At 35.5% G+C, this 18,449-nt stretch overlaps 1 protein-coding gene across 2 annotated transcripts in view; it reads left to right on the plus strand.

The window, feature by feature from the left end:
• Positions 1 to 18,449, plus strand: part of TNPO1 (transportin 1) — a 57,126-nt gene that overhangs the window by 683 nt on the left and 37,994 nt on the right. For both annotated transcript variants that reach the window (XM_006775428.2, XM_015571613.1), the window contains exons 3-7: positions 1,992 to 2,067; positions 7,906 to 8,055; positions 9,933 to 10,039; positions 12,200 to 12,333; positions 16,736 to 16,817. In XM_006775428.2, coding sequence (XP_006775491.1) covers positions 1,992 to 2,067; positions 7,906 to 8,055; positions 9,933 to 10,039; positions 12,200 to 12,333; positions 16,736 to 16,817 — 549 coding nt within the window. The remainder of the gene's footprint in view (positions 1 to 1,991; positions 2,068 to 7,905; positions 8,056 to 9,932; positions 10,040 to 12,199; positions 12,334 to 16,735; positions 16,818 to 18,449) is intronic.

Genomic DNA, 18,449 nt, shown 5'->3' on the forward strand with positions numbered 1-18,449 from the left:
CCGCCGTTCGGGGCCTGGGGTTACTTCCCGGCTCTTGGCCCGTGAGGGTTGGAGGCGTAGACGTGGGGGCTTTCAGACCTGCCCCTGGGCTGTTCGTGCTAGCACCTGTTGCTGGCTCCCAAGTGAGATTTTCTTTTTAAATCTTTGGCTCAAGGATGCCTGTTCAATTATCCAAGCCTTTATGGAGTTAGCTGGTGTAGCGGTCCTATTGCTAGAGGCGGAAAGGATTAGAGAAGAAGCAAAACCTGCCATGTGTGCTCAGTAGTGCCCTAAACTGTGGACCACGGTGAATTCTAATTGGAGCCAATAAAGGAAACACATTCACTCACCTGATCATAAGTAAACTTTTTATCTGTTATTTTAAGACCAAAGAAGTTAATTTTTTAAAAAAACGTCTATTTTTGCAAAAAAGCCTCTTGATGTTTATTGTTAATAAGCAGCAAAATTTACTAAATATGGAGTTTGATAAGTAAGCTCCTTTAGTATAGTTTGGGCTTAATTAAATTTAAAACAGTAAAGGAAATGTGTGTGTGTATATAATTACATCAAAAGAAAGCACCATAAGTTTCATGGAAGTACTGCATTGCTGTAACTTCAAATCTTAGCTTCCTGGTTAATGTGCTGCTCATTTAAAAATGGATGTCTGCTTGAGTTTTTTTTTTAAGCCATTTTATTTGAATACTGTTAATACCAAGGGAAGAATAGTAGTTTTGGGGTTTGTTGAAGCTTGTATCCTAAACCCTATTATGGTTTAAGTTAGCCAAGCCCTAAACCACATTGTAATTTCTAATACTGTATAGCACTGAATATCATACTTTAATACGTATTTATTAAGTACCTTTTATATGCCTGGTATTGTACTTGGGCTAACAATCAAATTTAAAGTTTATTCTGTGTACCTGGAGCATTGTTTGCCATCTATCCGTCTACATAAGGAACAAGGTAAATTTCAGTAGATAGAGGCAACCAGTTTTAAATATCCACACTACTATGTATTTTCAAAGTGCCTAGTGATGAACTTGTTCTTTTGTGTCTCTTTAGGAAAGAATGTATCAATGTTTTTGTTTATTTTTGTATAAGCTTGAGAGCTTTTTGAAAGGTCATTGTAATAATAGTATGTATAGATAGTGGCAGTTGTAAGAAAGTAAACCTTGTCAGGAAATATTTATGAAAAATTACTAGCCTATCAATATGCTCTTAGTCCTGGCCATTCACTAAGAAACAAAGTCAATAGGTTTTTCTAGGACAAATAAAGTAGTCAGTCACACCTTGGAATTTTTCTAGATAGTGATTTTGCTAGTTTTACATTTCGACCACTAAATATTGAGGATATTCCACTATGTAATAAATAGATAATACAGTATACCTTGAGTTTGTATCATGCATTTAATTTTTTAATAAAGTTAGGTCCATTGAGTAAAAACACGAATATTTCTGTCGATTAAAACACAATTAAGGATGTTAGTAAAAAGTATAATAGAGATTAAAAGGGCTTGAAGACAAAACAGTATTAAGCCATTGTTGACTGCCAACAGGATAAAATACCTGCATATTTGTACCACTGAAAATGTTAGATCCTGGGGGTGGTAAACAATTATAGCACTATTGCAGTGTAGTAATTTCATAACACTGACTTTATTTTATGTAATAAAATTGGAATGTAGGCTTGTGCATAAATGACATTTAATCTTAATGTTTGAACTCTGAAGAACAAATGAGTAATAAAAGCACTTTTCAAGGTAAAAATATTCTTAGTTGGGATTTTTAAAGTTCAAAGAAATTCTGTTATGAAAAATAATTTTGCGATTTTGAGCATGCCAAAGATGGAACTTGGTTTATGTTGTATTGAGTATAATTGATATAAAATATTAAGTTTATTTTAGCCAAGGCTAGAAATAGCACAAAAAGGAATTCTTGATTTTACATTAAAAATATTTAAATTTTTTTCTTAGATTACATTGAGAAGTTTCCTTAACTACTGTTTGTTCTAGAAACTGGAACAACTCAATCAATATCCAGATTTTAACAACTACCTGATTTTTGTGCTGACAAAATTAAAATCTGAAGGTAAGTAGGGTCTATGTTAAAACTACAAAACATGTCTGTAGGGCTTGTTAAAATATACTGGGAATTACTCATTTCAAAGGATTTCCTTTTGTAGTAACCACCTGCTTTAGAGATGTGAAATAAGCAAAGAGATTTGAGTTAGTATACTACTCTAAGCATTTAGATGCTTATTAGTATGCATTCACTTGTTAATTGAATGGTTTTATGACAATTCCCTCATTCTTTACAAATGAAAGGAGTGTTGCAAAGTCCACTTTGGGATTTTGCTTCAGTCCTTGTACAATAATGGCATAAAGATTTATTCTTTATTCCTTTTAACACACAGAATGAATACAGGATTTACTAATTAATTTAATATATGTGTGTTTATAGAAAACAGTTGAAAGTACATATAACCAAAATGAAAAATCACTTATAATCCCATCACTCAGAGATAAGTAATTAATCTCTTGATTAATTCTGCCCTCCCTACCCTCTTATTTATTTAAATAAATTTTATTGATTTTTTACAGAGAGGAAAGGAGAGGGATAGAGAGTTAGAAACAGCGATGAGAGAGAAACATCAATCAGCTGCCTCCTGCACACACCTGAGGATGTGCCCGCAACCAAGGTACATGCCCTTGGTCAGAATCGAACCTGGGACCCTTCAGTCCGCAGGCCGACGCTCTATCCCATTGAGCCAAACTGGTTAGGGCTCTCTACCCTCTTTTAGATGGTCATACACTATTTTAAAAGTTTAATGGAAAAAAAATGGGAACGTATTACTTATAGACACTTGTAACTTTTTAAAACCTTATAACATTATACATTAAATTAGTTTACTAACTATTCTATAAATCTTAAATTTAAATTACTTCTGTGACAATTTCTGAAAACCTGTATGATTTTTAAATGACAGTCATTTGATTTTTTTTTTTAATATACTTCTTTGCCAGGTATTTTGTAGGCTCAGAGGCAATGAAGTGAGCAAAATAAACAAGAGTATCTGCCCTTACAGAGATTACCTTGTAATGAGAGGTGTTCATAGAGTTCTTTGAATTGTGTATTCCCTTCTTGGAACATTGTCAGATACAAAAAGCACTAGAAGGTTGCGTTGGTGGTATAGTGGTGAGCATAGCTGCCTTCCAAAAAGCACTAGATATGTATTAACCTGTAAATGAAAGTACTGTAATAATCCTGTTCAGTGATTAGTGTTTCAGAAGCCATAGTGCAGTAAGATACTGCATTTGGAGTTAGGAAATAAGTCTCAGACTCGGAGACACATTTACCTCTTTTTTCACCTATAAAATGCCTGTTAGACTACCAGACCATCTGCAAGGTTTGAGCTCCAAGCTCTAGTCGGTTAATGGCCTTAGTGCGTAGTAAAATCTAACTAATAAATTGTATTCAGATTTTAATAATCCACATACAGTAGAGTGAATTATTTTGAATTATTTTTGAATAATCTAAATCAGGGGTCCTCAAGCTACGGCCCGCGGGCCACATGCAAATACAAATATTGTATTTGTTGCCGTTTTGTTTTTTTACTTCAAAATAAGATATGTGCAGTGTGCATAGGAATTTGTTCATAGTTTTTTTTTTTAAAACTATAGTCTGGCCCTCCAATGGTCTGAGGGACAGTGAACTGGCCCCCTGATTAAAAAGTTTGAGGACCCCTGATCTAAATTGTAAGGGTTTTAATTTGTGATTGAGGAATATAATAGAAGCTTCAAAACTTTCTAAACCTACATTTTAAGAAACTAGAAATTCCATCAGTATATCTTTAACGTAAATTAATATTCCTACCTTGATAAGTGTACTTATGATATTTGGTGGGTGGTGGGGGGGGGGGGTTAATCCTTACCCGAGGATATTTTTACCCCCGTTGATGTTTAGAGAAGAGTGGATGGGAAGGCGGGGGTGCGGGGAGAGGGAGAGAGAGAGAGATAGATGTGAGATACATCAGGCCTGCAACCCAGGTACATGCCCTTGACTGGGAATCAAACCCTGTTTGGTCTGCAAGCTAACGCTCTAACCACTGAGCAAACTGGCCAGGGTGATACATTGTTTTGGTTTTTTAAGATTTCTGTATTGTTTAAAGTATTATATATGTCTCCTTCTTTCCCCCCATTGAATACATTGTTTCTTAATAAAGTATATTTTCTCTGTATACTACAGTAGTTGGTAATTAAATCAATGCTATTTCTTTTTGTTTTGTTTTATTTTTTCCTAAGCCTTTATATCGGGCATTTTCTTTTCTTTTTTATTGATTTCAGAGAAAAGGGAGGGATAGAAACATCAATAATGAGAGAGAATCTTTGATCAGCTGCCTTCTGCATGCTCCCCACTGGGGATCAAGCCAGCCGCAACCCAGGCATATGCCTTTACCGGAATCTAACCCAGGACCCTTCGGTCCTCAGGCCAACACTCATCCATTGAATCAAACCAGCTAGGGCAATGCTATTTGTTTTTAAAAGATCTTAGTAAGTGAATATTTCTAAACTGTGATTCACTTGGAAATTTTAAGCTTATTTCACCAAGCTTTCTACACTGTCATCCTAATTCCAAATATTTAGATGGTTAAAATATTATACTCTTTCTCAAAGCTTTCTTGGTGTATAAAGGTACATAAGAAGTATTCGAAAAAGCAGACAAACATTCAAGTAGCAGAAGTTGGTGCAACTGCCTTCAAAAAGACCTGTTAGTTACAAAACCACAAAATGTTGGAAGGGATTTTATTCAGGTTTTCCAGACACTAACTGAAATGTATTTCTTGCCCTGGCCATGTAGTTCAGTTTGTTAGAGCATCATCCCAATACGCCAAGGTTGCAGGTTTGATCCCCGGTCAGGGCACATACAAAGAATCAACCAATGAATGCATGGATAAGTGGAACAACAAATTGATACAGTTGATGTTTCTGTGTGTGTGTGTGTATTTGTTTACACGGAATTGTGGAGTAAAAGTTTAAATCTGGAAGAGACCTCAGAAATGAGCTCATCTAAATCCCTCATTTCACAGATGAGCAAAATGAGGCCCAGTGAAGTGAAGTCGTTTTTTTTTAATAAAAGGCAATGGTGGCTTTATTAAGTGGGTTTTGGACAGAGGATATTTTTCATTTTAATTAAAAATATTTTAAATCATTTCACTTTCTATTTATTGAAACCCTTCATCTTGTAACCTTTATTGTGAAAACAATATAGTGGTACTGGTCGGTTTGGCTCAGTGGGCAAAGCTCGGCCTATGGATTGAAGGGTCCCAGGTTCAATTGCCGTCAAGAGCACCTACCTCAGCTGCAGGCTTGAATCCCCAGCCTTGGTTAGGGTGTGTCCAGGAGGCAACCAATCAATGTCTCTCTCACGCTGATGTTTCTCTTTCCCCCTCCCTTCCACCCTTTCTGAAAACCAGTAGAAAAATATCCGTGGGTGAGGATTAACACACAAAAAACCAAAACAACATAGTGTATTTCTTGTAAATAAATACACATGCCATTTAAAATAAAATTATATTACTGAACTAATGGGCTAACTTAAGACAAAAAAGTTTGTTGCTTGAGGAAGTTAAATATTTGGCTATTTATGACGGTTTTAAATTTTGAAAAGAAGTTAGAACTGTTTTTCTTTTTAAAAAATGTTTTTATCGATTTTTTTGTTTGTTTTGGCCTGGTGAGGGGTGGGAGGTAAGGGAAGGGAAAAGGCATGGGTGTGCTGGAGGTGGGAAGCCTATCAATTTTTTTTGTTGTTTTAAGAGAGAAAGGAAGGGAGAGAGATAAATACATCGGTGAGAGAGAAACGTCAGTTGGCTTCTTCTGCATGCCCCCTACTGGGGATAGAGCCTGCAACCCGGACAGTGTTCTGACCGAACCAGTGACCTCTTGGTTTATGGGTCAACGCTCAACCAGTGAGCCACCCTGGATGGGCTTTTCTTTCATTTTAATCTACTTATTGGAATAAGTTGTAATTGAAACTAGAAAAGATTCTATTTATTTTTCTCTCATTTTTTGAATTTCTTTTTATTTTTCACAAAGTAATGTACAAGTTTAAAAATCAAATAGCACAGACTTTAACAGAATAAGGAAAGTTTCCTGTCCAACTTCTCCTGATTTTTGCTTCCCATGGTCAAAATTTTCAATTCATTTTTAAATCTTATAACTCTTTCTATCGGTATTGACCTCCACATTGACTTTATAAAAAATGTTTATTCTACTCTCAAGACTTTTTCATTTTAAACATTATACATTGACCACATTACTATGGTTGATGAGACTACAGCTCTTTTCTCATCCTACCTTCAACCCTATCCTCCCAGTATAATTACATCACAACTTTGGGTTTAATATTAGAAAGAAGATTTTAAATGGTGATATAAAATCTCTGGCTATATTGCTTGGTGGCCTGAGTGGGGTTTATGTACAAAGAAACTTTGCCAACTTTTTGCCTCTCTATGTGTTTTACCCTTGACGATTTCAGTGCCAGTCAGATTTTAGGAGCGTACTACTAATTAAAACGAGCTCGGGTATTTATTTTTTAATAAGGTATGTGAAATAGTAGTGCTGTAAAAGCATATTCTGTTCAACATAGCAGCTCTTCATGTCTTCTAGCCCTTTGAGGAGAGTGAAAGTACACAGTGCATCAAGTGTAGGCTCTGAAGGCAGACCCCTGAGGTTGATATTTTGGCTTCCCCACTTAGCTCTGTGTGACTTTGGCAAAGGCCTCAGTTTCGTCAGTTGTGTAGTGAGAATAATTACCATTTCATGAGGTTGTGAGGATTAAATGCAAACTACTTGCAAAGCACTTAGTGGTGTTTAGTACCTGATACACACTCAGAAGATGTTAACTATTGCTAATATTGTTGATGCTGGTGCCAATTGGTAACATCAGTTATAGTCTGCAGGTATTAAATTGCTTCTTGAACATTTAACACCACCTATGAATTAAATGTTTTTTTAAAAGTAAATTCTGCCCTAACTCAGTGGATAGAGCGTCAGCCTGCGGACTGAAGGGTCCCAGGTTCGATTCCAGTCAAGGGCATGTACCTGGGTTGCAGGCACATCCTCAGTAGGGGGTGTGCAAGAGGCAGCTGATCGATGTTTCTCTCTCATCAATGTTCCTAACTATCCCTCTCCCTTCCTCTCTGTAAAAAATCAATAAAATATATTCTAAAAAAAATAAAGTATTAAAAAAAAAGTAAATTCTGTTTTTAAGAAAACTTACGGAAATTTTAAACTTGTTTTACTCCCCCCTCCCTTTTTTTTTTTTTAGCTCAGAGGCAAGTGAAAAACATGGTATAAATGAACGACAATTATTTGTATGTGAAGGTGACCCCGTATATTCTTTGTCCACTTGATTTTTAATGAGATATTTTTAGTAACTAACACTTTCAGATCTGTAATTTGATGTTTATATCAGGTTTCAATAAAGCTTGAATACAGGGGTCATATATAAACTAAATTAACTCTTAAACTAAATTAATGGTTCTCAACCCAGTGCAATTCCTCTCCCTCAATTTCTCCCAGAATTTGACATTAACTGGAAACATTTTTGGTTGTCACAACTTGGAGAATTGATACTGGCATCTATGGCCAGTGATACTGCTGACCATCTTATAGTGCACAGAACAGCACCCCACAACAAAGAATTATTTGGCCCAAAATGTCAATAGTGCCAAGGTTGAGAAACCCTAAACTATAAAATCATGGAGCTAATCTTTTGAAATCATTTATGATATTTTTTCCTGGTTATAGCAAAATTATTGAAATATAATCAGTTTTTGAATGTAAATATTTTTAAAGTTACTGTTCTTGATAACATTTTAAAATGAAAATGACTTTTAAACTCAGTACTGTTGTTATTTTACTACAGATGAACCCACACGATCATTGAGTGGTCTCATTTTGAAGAATAATGTGAAAGCTCATTTTCAGAACTTCCCAAATGGTGTAACAGACTTTATTAAAAGCGAATGTCTAAACAATATTGGTGACTCCTCTCCTCTGATTAGAGCCACCGTCGGTAAGTTATGTTGTTAAAATTTTGCTTATCTTGTTTGTAACGGTTGTTTTTTGATATGATACACCATTTTCATAGGCATTTCATCCATTTCAAGTTAAATTGTGATGGGGAAGTTTTTCATTGCTACTCTTAAATGCTTTGGATATATTTATGGTTGCAATAAAAGCTCTCTTGTCCAGTGAGACCCAAAGGTCCCTGGAAGTTGCTTAATCAAAGTTGGTGAAAATGGGGCATTAATAAGTGATAATAATTTAGGACCACTGTCTTTTCTTGGAGTTGGTTTGTGATTTTATTATTTCAGTCAACATCCTTTAATGTGTTTATACACTTGTGGGAAATTTTCTGTAGAATTAGTGCAAAGAAGTGGCATTACTGGGTCAAAGTGTGCTGTTTAAACAGTTAAAATTTAATAGGTATTGCTGAGCACACCAAGTTTTATTCCCATCTTTTTGTACACAGAAAATTAAAATGTTTCACTTTTTGCAACTGTGTTAGGCATTAGAAGACTTTTCAGTAGTGGATGAGATTATATGGAGCCTTATAAATTTGAATTTCAAATTTCAACATTCTTCAATCTCTCCTAGCAGAAGTAATGGATGTTAGCGGTCTATTAGTGCCAGGGTGTTACTTATGTTTATTTTTTATCATTGCTTGTTTTAAGGCAGCTTGGTTTCATTTAGGCAGATCTAGAGCTTTCTCTTTTTCTAAGTTCTATATTTTTAACTTTGGGAAAGAATAATTGGCAGAAGGTACAGACCTACTATTAGTCTTGCTGCTTTTTTGTCTTACTATAAACTTATTTTATAGTAAGCCTGATATCTTTAACATGCTATCCATATATTAACCCTTACCACATAATTTAAAAATTTTTAGCTAAGAATAAATATTGACTAACTTTACATTTTGTAGCTCTTTACCATTAGGAGCAGCCTTCTCAAGACTAATGGTAGAAAATTCAAAAAGAATTCAAACACACAAACAATGGAATTTGCTATTTCGTAGTAATCATTAAGCATTTACTATATGCCAAGCATTTTGTGTGCATATCTCACTGAATTCTCAAAATAACTATTAAAAAGAGCACTTCTAAAAAAATTTTATAAATTAGTATTTTGAAGCTTAGAGTACCTATAATTTGCCTATCAGAGTTTATACTCATTAAATAAAAGGATGTATAATTGGCAAGTATATAACTTTGTTACTAATATAAGATTTACTAAGGCAGAGGAAAAGATTAACACAAACTTTTTTGTTACATATATGTGTAACTATCACAACTAAGCCGCACTACACAGTTGAAATAATCCAGTCAGAATGGCATTGTCAGTATGTGCCACTCAGTTCTCCTAGATCTTCCCAGTAATTCATCCTTGATCCAGTAAGTGGGAAACTTTCTATTTTCTCTCTCTGTATCTACGTCCCTCCATGGCTGTGATCCTAGGTTAAGCTGGGGAGTCATTAGCTTCTTGATGTATTTTTATTTGAATGTAACAGATTCATACTCCTCACCCAGGAATACATGATACTAACATTTTTGTACATATTTTATTCTTTTGTAAATTCTATAAAATAGTGATTTTAATTAGTGGAACTATTCTTGGAGAAGGGCAAGTTGTAGTCTTCTGTACGGATACTTGTTAAAAATAAAAAAGAGGGTAAAGTGTTAAAAAAACAGGTTAGAAACAGATCTGATTTATGCTGTGGTGATATGGGGATTCTTGATGAATGTTATTTAGATGGTTTGGAAGTCTTAGGCTGATTGGGGGCATTTAGTAAATTGGGGAGGGAGAATTGCTCATGTTTGTGTGCTGTTGTTCACATGATAATATCTAACATAATGCAGTCAGATTTCCACAAAGTGTGTGTTTTCTTTCAAGGTATTTTGATTACAACCATAGCCTCCAAGGGAGAATTGCAGAATTGGCCTGACCTCTTACCAAAACTCTGTAGTTTACTGGATTCTGAAGATTACAACACTTGTGAGGTAAAAATACTTGCTTCATCATATAATTTTTCTTGTACTGTTGTATACTAAGAAACCTTTGAAATTTTTTCTCTGGAAATATTTCAAAACTTAAAAACCTAAAATTACCTTTGTGTTTTACATTAGTGATCATTTCTTAGTCTTTTCTATAAAGACTAAGTTTTAAAACATTTTTACTATATTTCCTACAAAGAAATATCTCCCATTTTTGTATTTGAAAACTTTCCTTGGTTATATGTATATGTCTATAATAATAGCCATTGTCAAGCTTAATCAGTTCAGGTGGTATTTTTTGAAGATAGACTTAAAATTGACTAAATTCCCAGACCATGAGTATTTTTTCAGCTTCTCTAAATTGTTTTTGTGCCTCTTACTGTATGACATGTCTAATTTTAATCATGCATTGATTGTAGTATCTCATTGTTCGCCACTGATCAGATCAGTAGCAACCTTTTCATTTGGGAAGGTGAGGGAGTCTGGATTTCATCTACAATTTCTCACTGTTAATGAGTACTTTAAGACTCTCTCATTAACTGGGCTCCAGTTTAGGTAGAAATCTGTTTTAAGTGGAAACCATTATAGGTGTTTCGCATAAGGCAGTGGCCCATCTTCCTATCAAAACAAGAGCATGGCTTGGCAAGGCAGGCACAGGAATAACCTAACATTAAAAATCAGGAGGTCGCCCTGCCGGTTTGGCTCAGTGGATAGAGCGTCGGCCTGTGGACTGAAGGGTCCCGGGTTCGATTCTGGTCAAGGGCATGTACCTTGGTTGCGGGCACATCCCCAGTGGGGGGTGTGGAGGAGGCAGCTAATCGATGTTTCTCTCTATCCCTCTCCCTTCCTCTCTGTAAAAAATCAATAAACTGTATTTAAAAAATAAATTAGGAGGTCTTGTGATGGGGTACTTTGTTGTCAGATCTGAGTTGGGGAAGGGAGAGAAGGATAGTTAGCAAAACAGTCTTTAGAAAAGATTCTAAGAAAAAACACTTGCATTCTCATATATATATGTATTTTCAAGTAATGCCTTAGAAATACACTGATAACATTACAGGAAAACTGAATAATATTTAGCCATCAGGTAACGGTTTATTAAAAGTTAAATAGTACACCCGGCTGGTGGCTCAGTTGGTTGAGTGTTGTCCCATAAGCCAAAAGGTTGTGGGTTAAATTCCGAGTCAGAGCATGTACGGAAGGCAACTGATCTCTCTCTCTCTCCCCCCTCCCCCCTCTCTCTCTCACCTCCCTCTCGCCCTTTCTCCCTCTCTCCCTTTCTCCCTTTCTCTCTCCCCTTTCCCCTCTCTCTCTAAAATCATTAAAAAATATATCCTCAGGTGAGGATAAAAAAAAAGGCAATTATATTTTTAAACAAGTTAAATAGTGCTTTGGTATAACAGTAATATAAAAAAAGATAAAAATTTTAAGCACTTTCCAAGAATAAAAAATTTTAGCTGCAATAGTCTTGAAATTGTGGAGTAGCTACTACATAAGTCATTCTTTAAAGAGAGTATTCATAAATTAATTGTACTGTGGAGAATAAGTTCCTGGGAGTTGCTAATGGAATTAAAAGCAGTAAAGCATGTAAGTGGATGAACTAATAGGTTATATATTGTGTGCAAGAGCTCTAAGTTAGCCCATTTGGTGTAAAAATGACTAGAGAAATAGTTGCCAATTTGAATTGCCTGCCCTTTTAACAGATTTTGTCACCATTACCCAATAAATGGCTTACATGTATGTAACTTTTTAACAATTTTTTAACGATATTAAGACCTCCTTTATGCTTCAAAGAAGAGAAGTGGTACAATGGTTAGATATATGTAAGTATAGTTTTTTACAAACTGATAGTACTTAAAAGAGAAAAAGTATTGTTGACTTAAATTGGTAAGAATATTTCAGAAATTAGGGTTTTGAATTAGATATTACAGTCTCTGCCAACCAAAATAGCTTCTCATTCTAAGTTATTTAATGGTAAAATAAAAATGTGTCATTATATATAAAACTGAGATTAATAATTTGTCATAAAATTGGTTAAACTTACAGATTTTTTTGAGGAAGCATTTTATGTGAACTGAAAACAATTCATACAAATTAGGCAATATACCTCAATTTACTTTTAAAAATGACTTCAGTTTTTAATTAATTCTAATTAAATGTCTTTTATAGGGAGCATTTGGTGCCCTTCAGAAGATATGTGAAGATTCTGCTGAGATTTTAGATAGTGATGTTTTAGATCGTCCTCTTAACATCATGATTCCAAAATTTTTACAGTTCTTCAAGCACAGTAGTCCAAAAATAAGGTATCTATATAACTAATATTAAATTTAATTTATAAACTCTGATATAATTCTTACCACTTCCTTATTTTTACATTATTTATTATTTTTGTAACTAGCAAAATCTATTAGATATTCCACAAAGGTGAGTTTTGATAACTTACGTTTATTCCTTTAAAAACACAGCCCGTAAAATACTGACTTTTGCTGCTGAAATTGTCATTGAATATGTCAGTTCTACATGTTTAATTACATTTGTAATGGTTAACAGTATGCTTTTAAGTTCCTTGTGAAAGGTTAAAACTCAGTGTGTTGGAGGTGTTTGTTTGGTTTTTTGTATTTTTTAATTTATGAATCTTGGCAAGTGCAGGTACTTTTATTGGCAGCTGTGTAATAAAAGTTCCTCAAGTATGACATCTAAATTATTAAGTAACTAGAGGCCCAGTACACAAAATTCGTGCACGGGTAAGGTTCCTAGCAGCTGCCAGCTGCCGGCCAGGGCCTTCCTTCGTTCCACACCACCCCCTGGTGGTCAGCGAGTGATCAAAATCCTGGTCAGTCGAACTCCCGAGGTTACACTTTATATATATATATATATATACACACACACACACACACACACACACACACATATACATATACCTATTTATTTATTTATTGTAGTTTAAGGGGCTTACAACCTACTTATTAAAAAAAACAACACCACATTTTAATCCTGACAGTGGAAAGATTTTTTAGTGCACTCTGAAATCACATAGTGGACATGGTTGGTTGGTCCTGAAGTTAACATAGTCTGTTTTGGTTTTTTCTCTGTATCTGTAATTCCTTGAAACTGCCTAGCACAGCTGTGGGCAAGCTACGGCCCGCGGGACGGATCCGACCCATTTGAAATGAATAAAACTAAAAAAAAAAAAAAAAGACTGTACCCTTTTTTGTAATGATGTTTACTTTGAATTTATATTAGTTCACACAAACACTCCATCCATGCTTTTGTTCTGGCCCTCCGGTCCAGTTTAAGAACCCATTGTGGCCCTCGAGTCAAAAAGTTTGCCCACCCCTGGCCTAGCATCTAGTTTTGAAATATTATATTTAGAATATTAAATAAGCCTTTGATTAATTTTGTTATCAGTTGTCCTATATAATAAAAGGGTAATATGCAAACTGACCCTAACAGCAGAACGACTGGGAATGACTGGTTACTATGACACACACTGACCACCAGGGGGCAGATGCTCAATGCAGGAGCTGCCCCCTGGTGGTCAGGGCACTCCCATAGCGGGAGCTCTGCTGATGGCTGCCAGCACAGCAGTGGTGTCAGGAGCCTCTCCTTCCTCCTCAGCAGCTCTAAGGATGTCTAACTGCTCCCCACTGGCAAGTGGACATCCCTGAGGGCTCCCGGGCTGCCAGAGGGATGTCTGACTGCCAGTTTAGGCCTGTCCCAGACTGCAAGAGGGCACAGGACATGCTGAGGGACCCCCCCCCAAGTGCACAAATTTTTGTACATTGGGCCTCTAGTCATGCTATAATTATCATGATGCCTTTATTACATTGAAGTGTGTAAGACTTTGTAATTTTACCAAAAGTTCTCCAGCCTGCTATACTTTTTTCCCCTTCAATTATGTATGCTTTTTGTAATTTGAACTTTGCTTATTGTTTCTGTGGAAAAGTCTGCTCTTCTGGTTGTCATTTCATTTTTGTTTTTTTTATGATTGTCAGTACATCATGCTTTTATGTAGAATAATCAAATATATTACTATGTATAGTAGAAATTATTAAATTAGTTTCTAGAGGATTCAGGGATATACAACTGAATGAACGTTAGTGTATATGCTTTAACTTTTGGTTCAGATGTCCACTGGGGCTTACTTCAGGGTTCCAAACTGTGTTTCGAAGGATTGTGATTTCAACAGTGTAACCAGAGGTTAAATTGGGAATCTTTTTCTTGCTTAAATTCTTTATTTAGTTCTTACGTTTTTACCTCGATTTAATTTTACTTGTCTTCTTACGCAGTACTTAATCTAGTGTTAAACTCACAGCAGGAACTTAATAGATGCTTATTTGTGGGTAATGTCATGCAAATAAATATTTTCAAAATAAAATTTTACTCTTCCTGGCAGAGGAAATTAGATAGAGGAGTTCATATTCCCTTGGAAAGTATTCCCCATTGAACATTTTCACTGAGGTATGAAAGTGTGGTGATTTGCATACTTCTAAGAAATTTACTTTTTTGTGACCAGTTCTCAGCAATTAAATCAGAAAAACCAAAAAATATTCCTGATAATAGGTACACCATTACTGGATATAAAAATTTATTTTGTAATTATAATACGTGTACTTAAAACTTAACAAGGTACACGTAGTTTAGCAATACAGAAATGTTTCCATTTAGTGAATGTTCATTACTGCCCATTTGAAATTCTGTTGAATATACTGTTAAAATATTTTTATTTTAATGTATATTTGAGTGAATGATATCTGTTGTGTGTTTTATCTGTGCACTAAACATATTTTACATCTTTATGTAGTCTTATTCCACAAAATTATTTAATAATTTATCAATACAGTTTAACTGGTATTTACTGTGAGTGTATTTCCCTCTCACAGTAACTATTAGACTTTGAGAATATAGAATGAGGCAAACAAATACAGTTTTATCCATCACATGACTAAGCAATTTAAAAATCAGAGGCATTTTATTTTTTTAATCACAGTAGAGGTGCACAAATTGGGTTATGTTTCGTAACATTCTCATCATTTCCCACTTCCATTCAATCTGTAGTTATTTATTAGTTATTTTTAATAATCACTCAAACCCACCAAATATAATAAAAGCAAAGGCCTTGAAAATAACCTATATCTAATCCCAACTTGATCCTTTTCTTGGAATTTTTAGAAAATAATTTTATTGATCTTGGTTTTCAATTTTATAAAAGGTATATGAATTTAATCTTTGGCACCTTAAATTTAATATGTTGCTAAGATTCATCCATGTTGTGTCACTATAGGTCATTTGTTTTGACTACTGTATATTATTCCTTTGTGTGACAGTTAAATAGTTTATTCATGTATACGCACACCCAGTGGCCTTTGGGTGCTTCCAGGTTCTTGCTTTTGTGGGTAGTGCTACTGAAACATTTATATGCTTGTCTCCTTTTGTCTATTTTCACGATTTTCTCTTAGGGAAATTATAAAATCTTGGGAAGGAATTTCTGAGACACAGGGATTTCCTGGGTATACATATTCAGCTTTTGGTGGTGTCACACATTTTAATTTTTGCCAATCAAACAGTATAAAATGGTTTTTCAAAATGGCTTTTCCGTCACTAATCATGTTGAACATCTTAATGTTTTTTGGCTGTATGTGGTGATTTTCTCTTCTGTCTTCTTTTTTCTATTGGGTTATTAGAAGAGGAGGCCTACAGCAGGGGTCCTCAAACTTTTTAAACAGGGGGCCAGTTCCCTGTCCCTCAGACCGTTGGAGGGCCGGACTATAGTTTAAAAAAAAAAAACGATGAACAAATTCCTATGCACACTGCACATATCTTATTTTGAAGTAAAAAAACAAAACGGGAACAAATACAATATTTGTATTTGCATGTGGCCCACGTGCCGTAGTTTGAGGACCCCTGGCCTACAGGATGGTAATAATTGATAAATAATACAATTTCATGTTAAATACTATGAAAAGTGAGAAAAAGGGGTTAGATAGTGACTCAGAAATATTTTGTATAGAAGGTTTTCTGAAAAGGTAACATTTGTATAGACCTTGCACCAAGTAAAGTAGTAAATTTTTGCAAGATAAAGGGAAAGACTGGGGGAATAGCAAGTACAAAGGCTCTGGAGTTACGAAGAGGCCTTTTAGAGTGACAGGAGAAAAAAAAAATTTGTAGCATAGTAGGAAATGAAGTTAGGGTTAGAGAGTAGCCACATTATAGAGTAATATCTAGGCCAGTGAAATCCAACCATGACCATGACCTGTGAGCTAAGAATGATTTTAAGTAGTGCCATTAAGAATTGCTATGGAATTGAATTGATTATGTCAGAACAAATAGACTGTAATGTTACAAGTTATTCGTTTCAAAGTATGCTTATTTTTAAGTCTGTAGATAAATAAAATAAATTACCATTATGTACCCATCCAGCCTTCCATTTTTCAGTTATCTACTATTAAAAATGTGCACATGTTCTTTCAGACACTTCACTTTTATAGAAGCAATAATATATTGCTCTGCAACTTGCATTTTTCACTTAATATATTATTCCTATTCTTTCTGTGTTAATAACAGAAATTTTACTCATTTTTTAGGGTGTGTGTATGTGTATTGCTGTACATACATCGTAATATTTTTATAGAGGAATGTTTAAGATTTTTGCAAATAGAAAAACGATGCAATGAGCATATGCTAAATCTTAAATTTTGTTTCTAGGTCTCACGCTGTTGCATGTGTCAATCAGTTTATCATCAGTAGAACTCAAGCTCTGATGTTGCACATTGATTCTTTTATTGAGGTAAGATTTATCCTCTCCTTTGTTTTTGAGAAGGTTAGATAATGTTCATTGCATATAGTTTTTATAACTATAAACTTTTCCTTTGTCACTGATTTTTCCACTTGTATCAATGATGTACATACTGATTATGGTATGTTTAATATCTTCAGCATAAAAATTTCTGCTTCAATATACTGTTCAGTTGCATATGGAAATTAAATTTCCCAAGTCATTTGCAATATGGTGAGGTTGAATAAACTTAACTTGATAAAGAATCTGAAGGCACAAGCTAAAAGAACAGTACACTAAGTCTTCACTTTATGTCATCAGTATGTTCTGTAGCTTTAAGCCAAGTAAGTATTATGAAACCAATTTCACCATAGGACTGATTGATATAAACAAGAGTTAAATTCCTACCACATCTCATCAATCTATATATATAAAAGTCTAAGCAACTGTTACTACCGGACAACCAGGTGACCAACTGGTAGCTATGACTCACACTGACCACAGGGGGCAGATGCTCAATGCAGGAGCTGGCCCCTGATGGTCAGTGTGCTCCCACAGCCAGTCCCCCATGGCCAGCCAACCTCTTGTGGTCTCCCCCGCCACCCCCGGCCGACTGGCCCTGATCAGCCCCTATCTGCCCCGATTGCCCGCCAGGCTGAGGTACCCCACCCATGCATGAATTCATGCACCGGGCCTCTAGTGTTATAGGACCTGCTGTACTTCTGTTTTCTATTGGTTTCTATTGTGAAAGGATTGTTTAAGTTCCCTACCCACTTAACTTTTATGTTCACCAAATAAATTAGTTTATTTTTTCTGAGCCTTTTTTCTTAAAATAAAAATCCTTCAAAGGCCACATTTATGTTGGAAAATTATTGGAGGGGGGGGAAATCTTGTTTTGTTTTTCTCATTTGCTTAGTACTTACTATGAATCATGCATTGTACTTGGTGCTAGGGATATATAAATAAATTTATGCCTCAAGGTATTTTCAGTCTAGTTTGATACAGAGGTTAGTGCATAATATTAGAAGTTTGGAGTAAGACTACCTGGGTTCAACTTCCAGCTCTAGAGTTTAGTAGTGGTTAACCTTGGGCACCTTAATGAATTGGTGTTTTCCATTTCATCATCTGTAAAATGAGGCTAATAATAGACCTACCTTGTTGGGTTATTATATATATGCTGTAAATAGGAACAGTGCCTGCCACAGAGTAAGCCCTCTGCTTGTTAACTACTGCTATTATTATTTTTAGAAATTGTAGTTATAATGGTATTTCCTCTTAGTACTCTTCAACAGTTCAAGGGAACTGTAATGGACATACCAGCATCTTATACAGAAATATAATTTACTAGAGGCCCGGTGCACAAAATTTGTGCACTCAGGGGGAAGGAGGGTCCCTCAGCCCGGCCTCTGCCCTCTCACAATCTGGGACCCCTCGGGAGATAACGCCCTGCTGGCTTAGGCCCGCTCCTGGGTGGCCGAGGGCAGGCCCAATCCCTAGGTGCCTGCCCTGCAGCCCCTGGTCAGGCTTAGAGCAAGCCCGATTGCGCTGCCTTCTGTCATGCACAGAGCAGGGTGGATCAGGAGGTTGTGATGCCACCCTCAGTCACGCTCAGGGTAGGGCCAATTGGGGGGTTGGGGCGCCCAG

Source organism: Myotis davidii, unplaced genomic scaffold (genome assembly GCF_000327345.1).
Source record: "Myotis davidii unplaced genomic scaffold, ASM32734v1 scaffold44, whole genome shotgun sequence".
NCBI lineage: Eukaryota > Metazoa > Chordata > Mammalia > Chiroptera > Vespertilionidae > Myotis > Myotis davidii.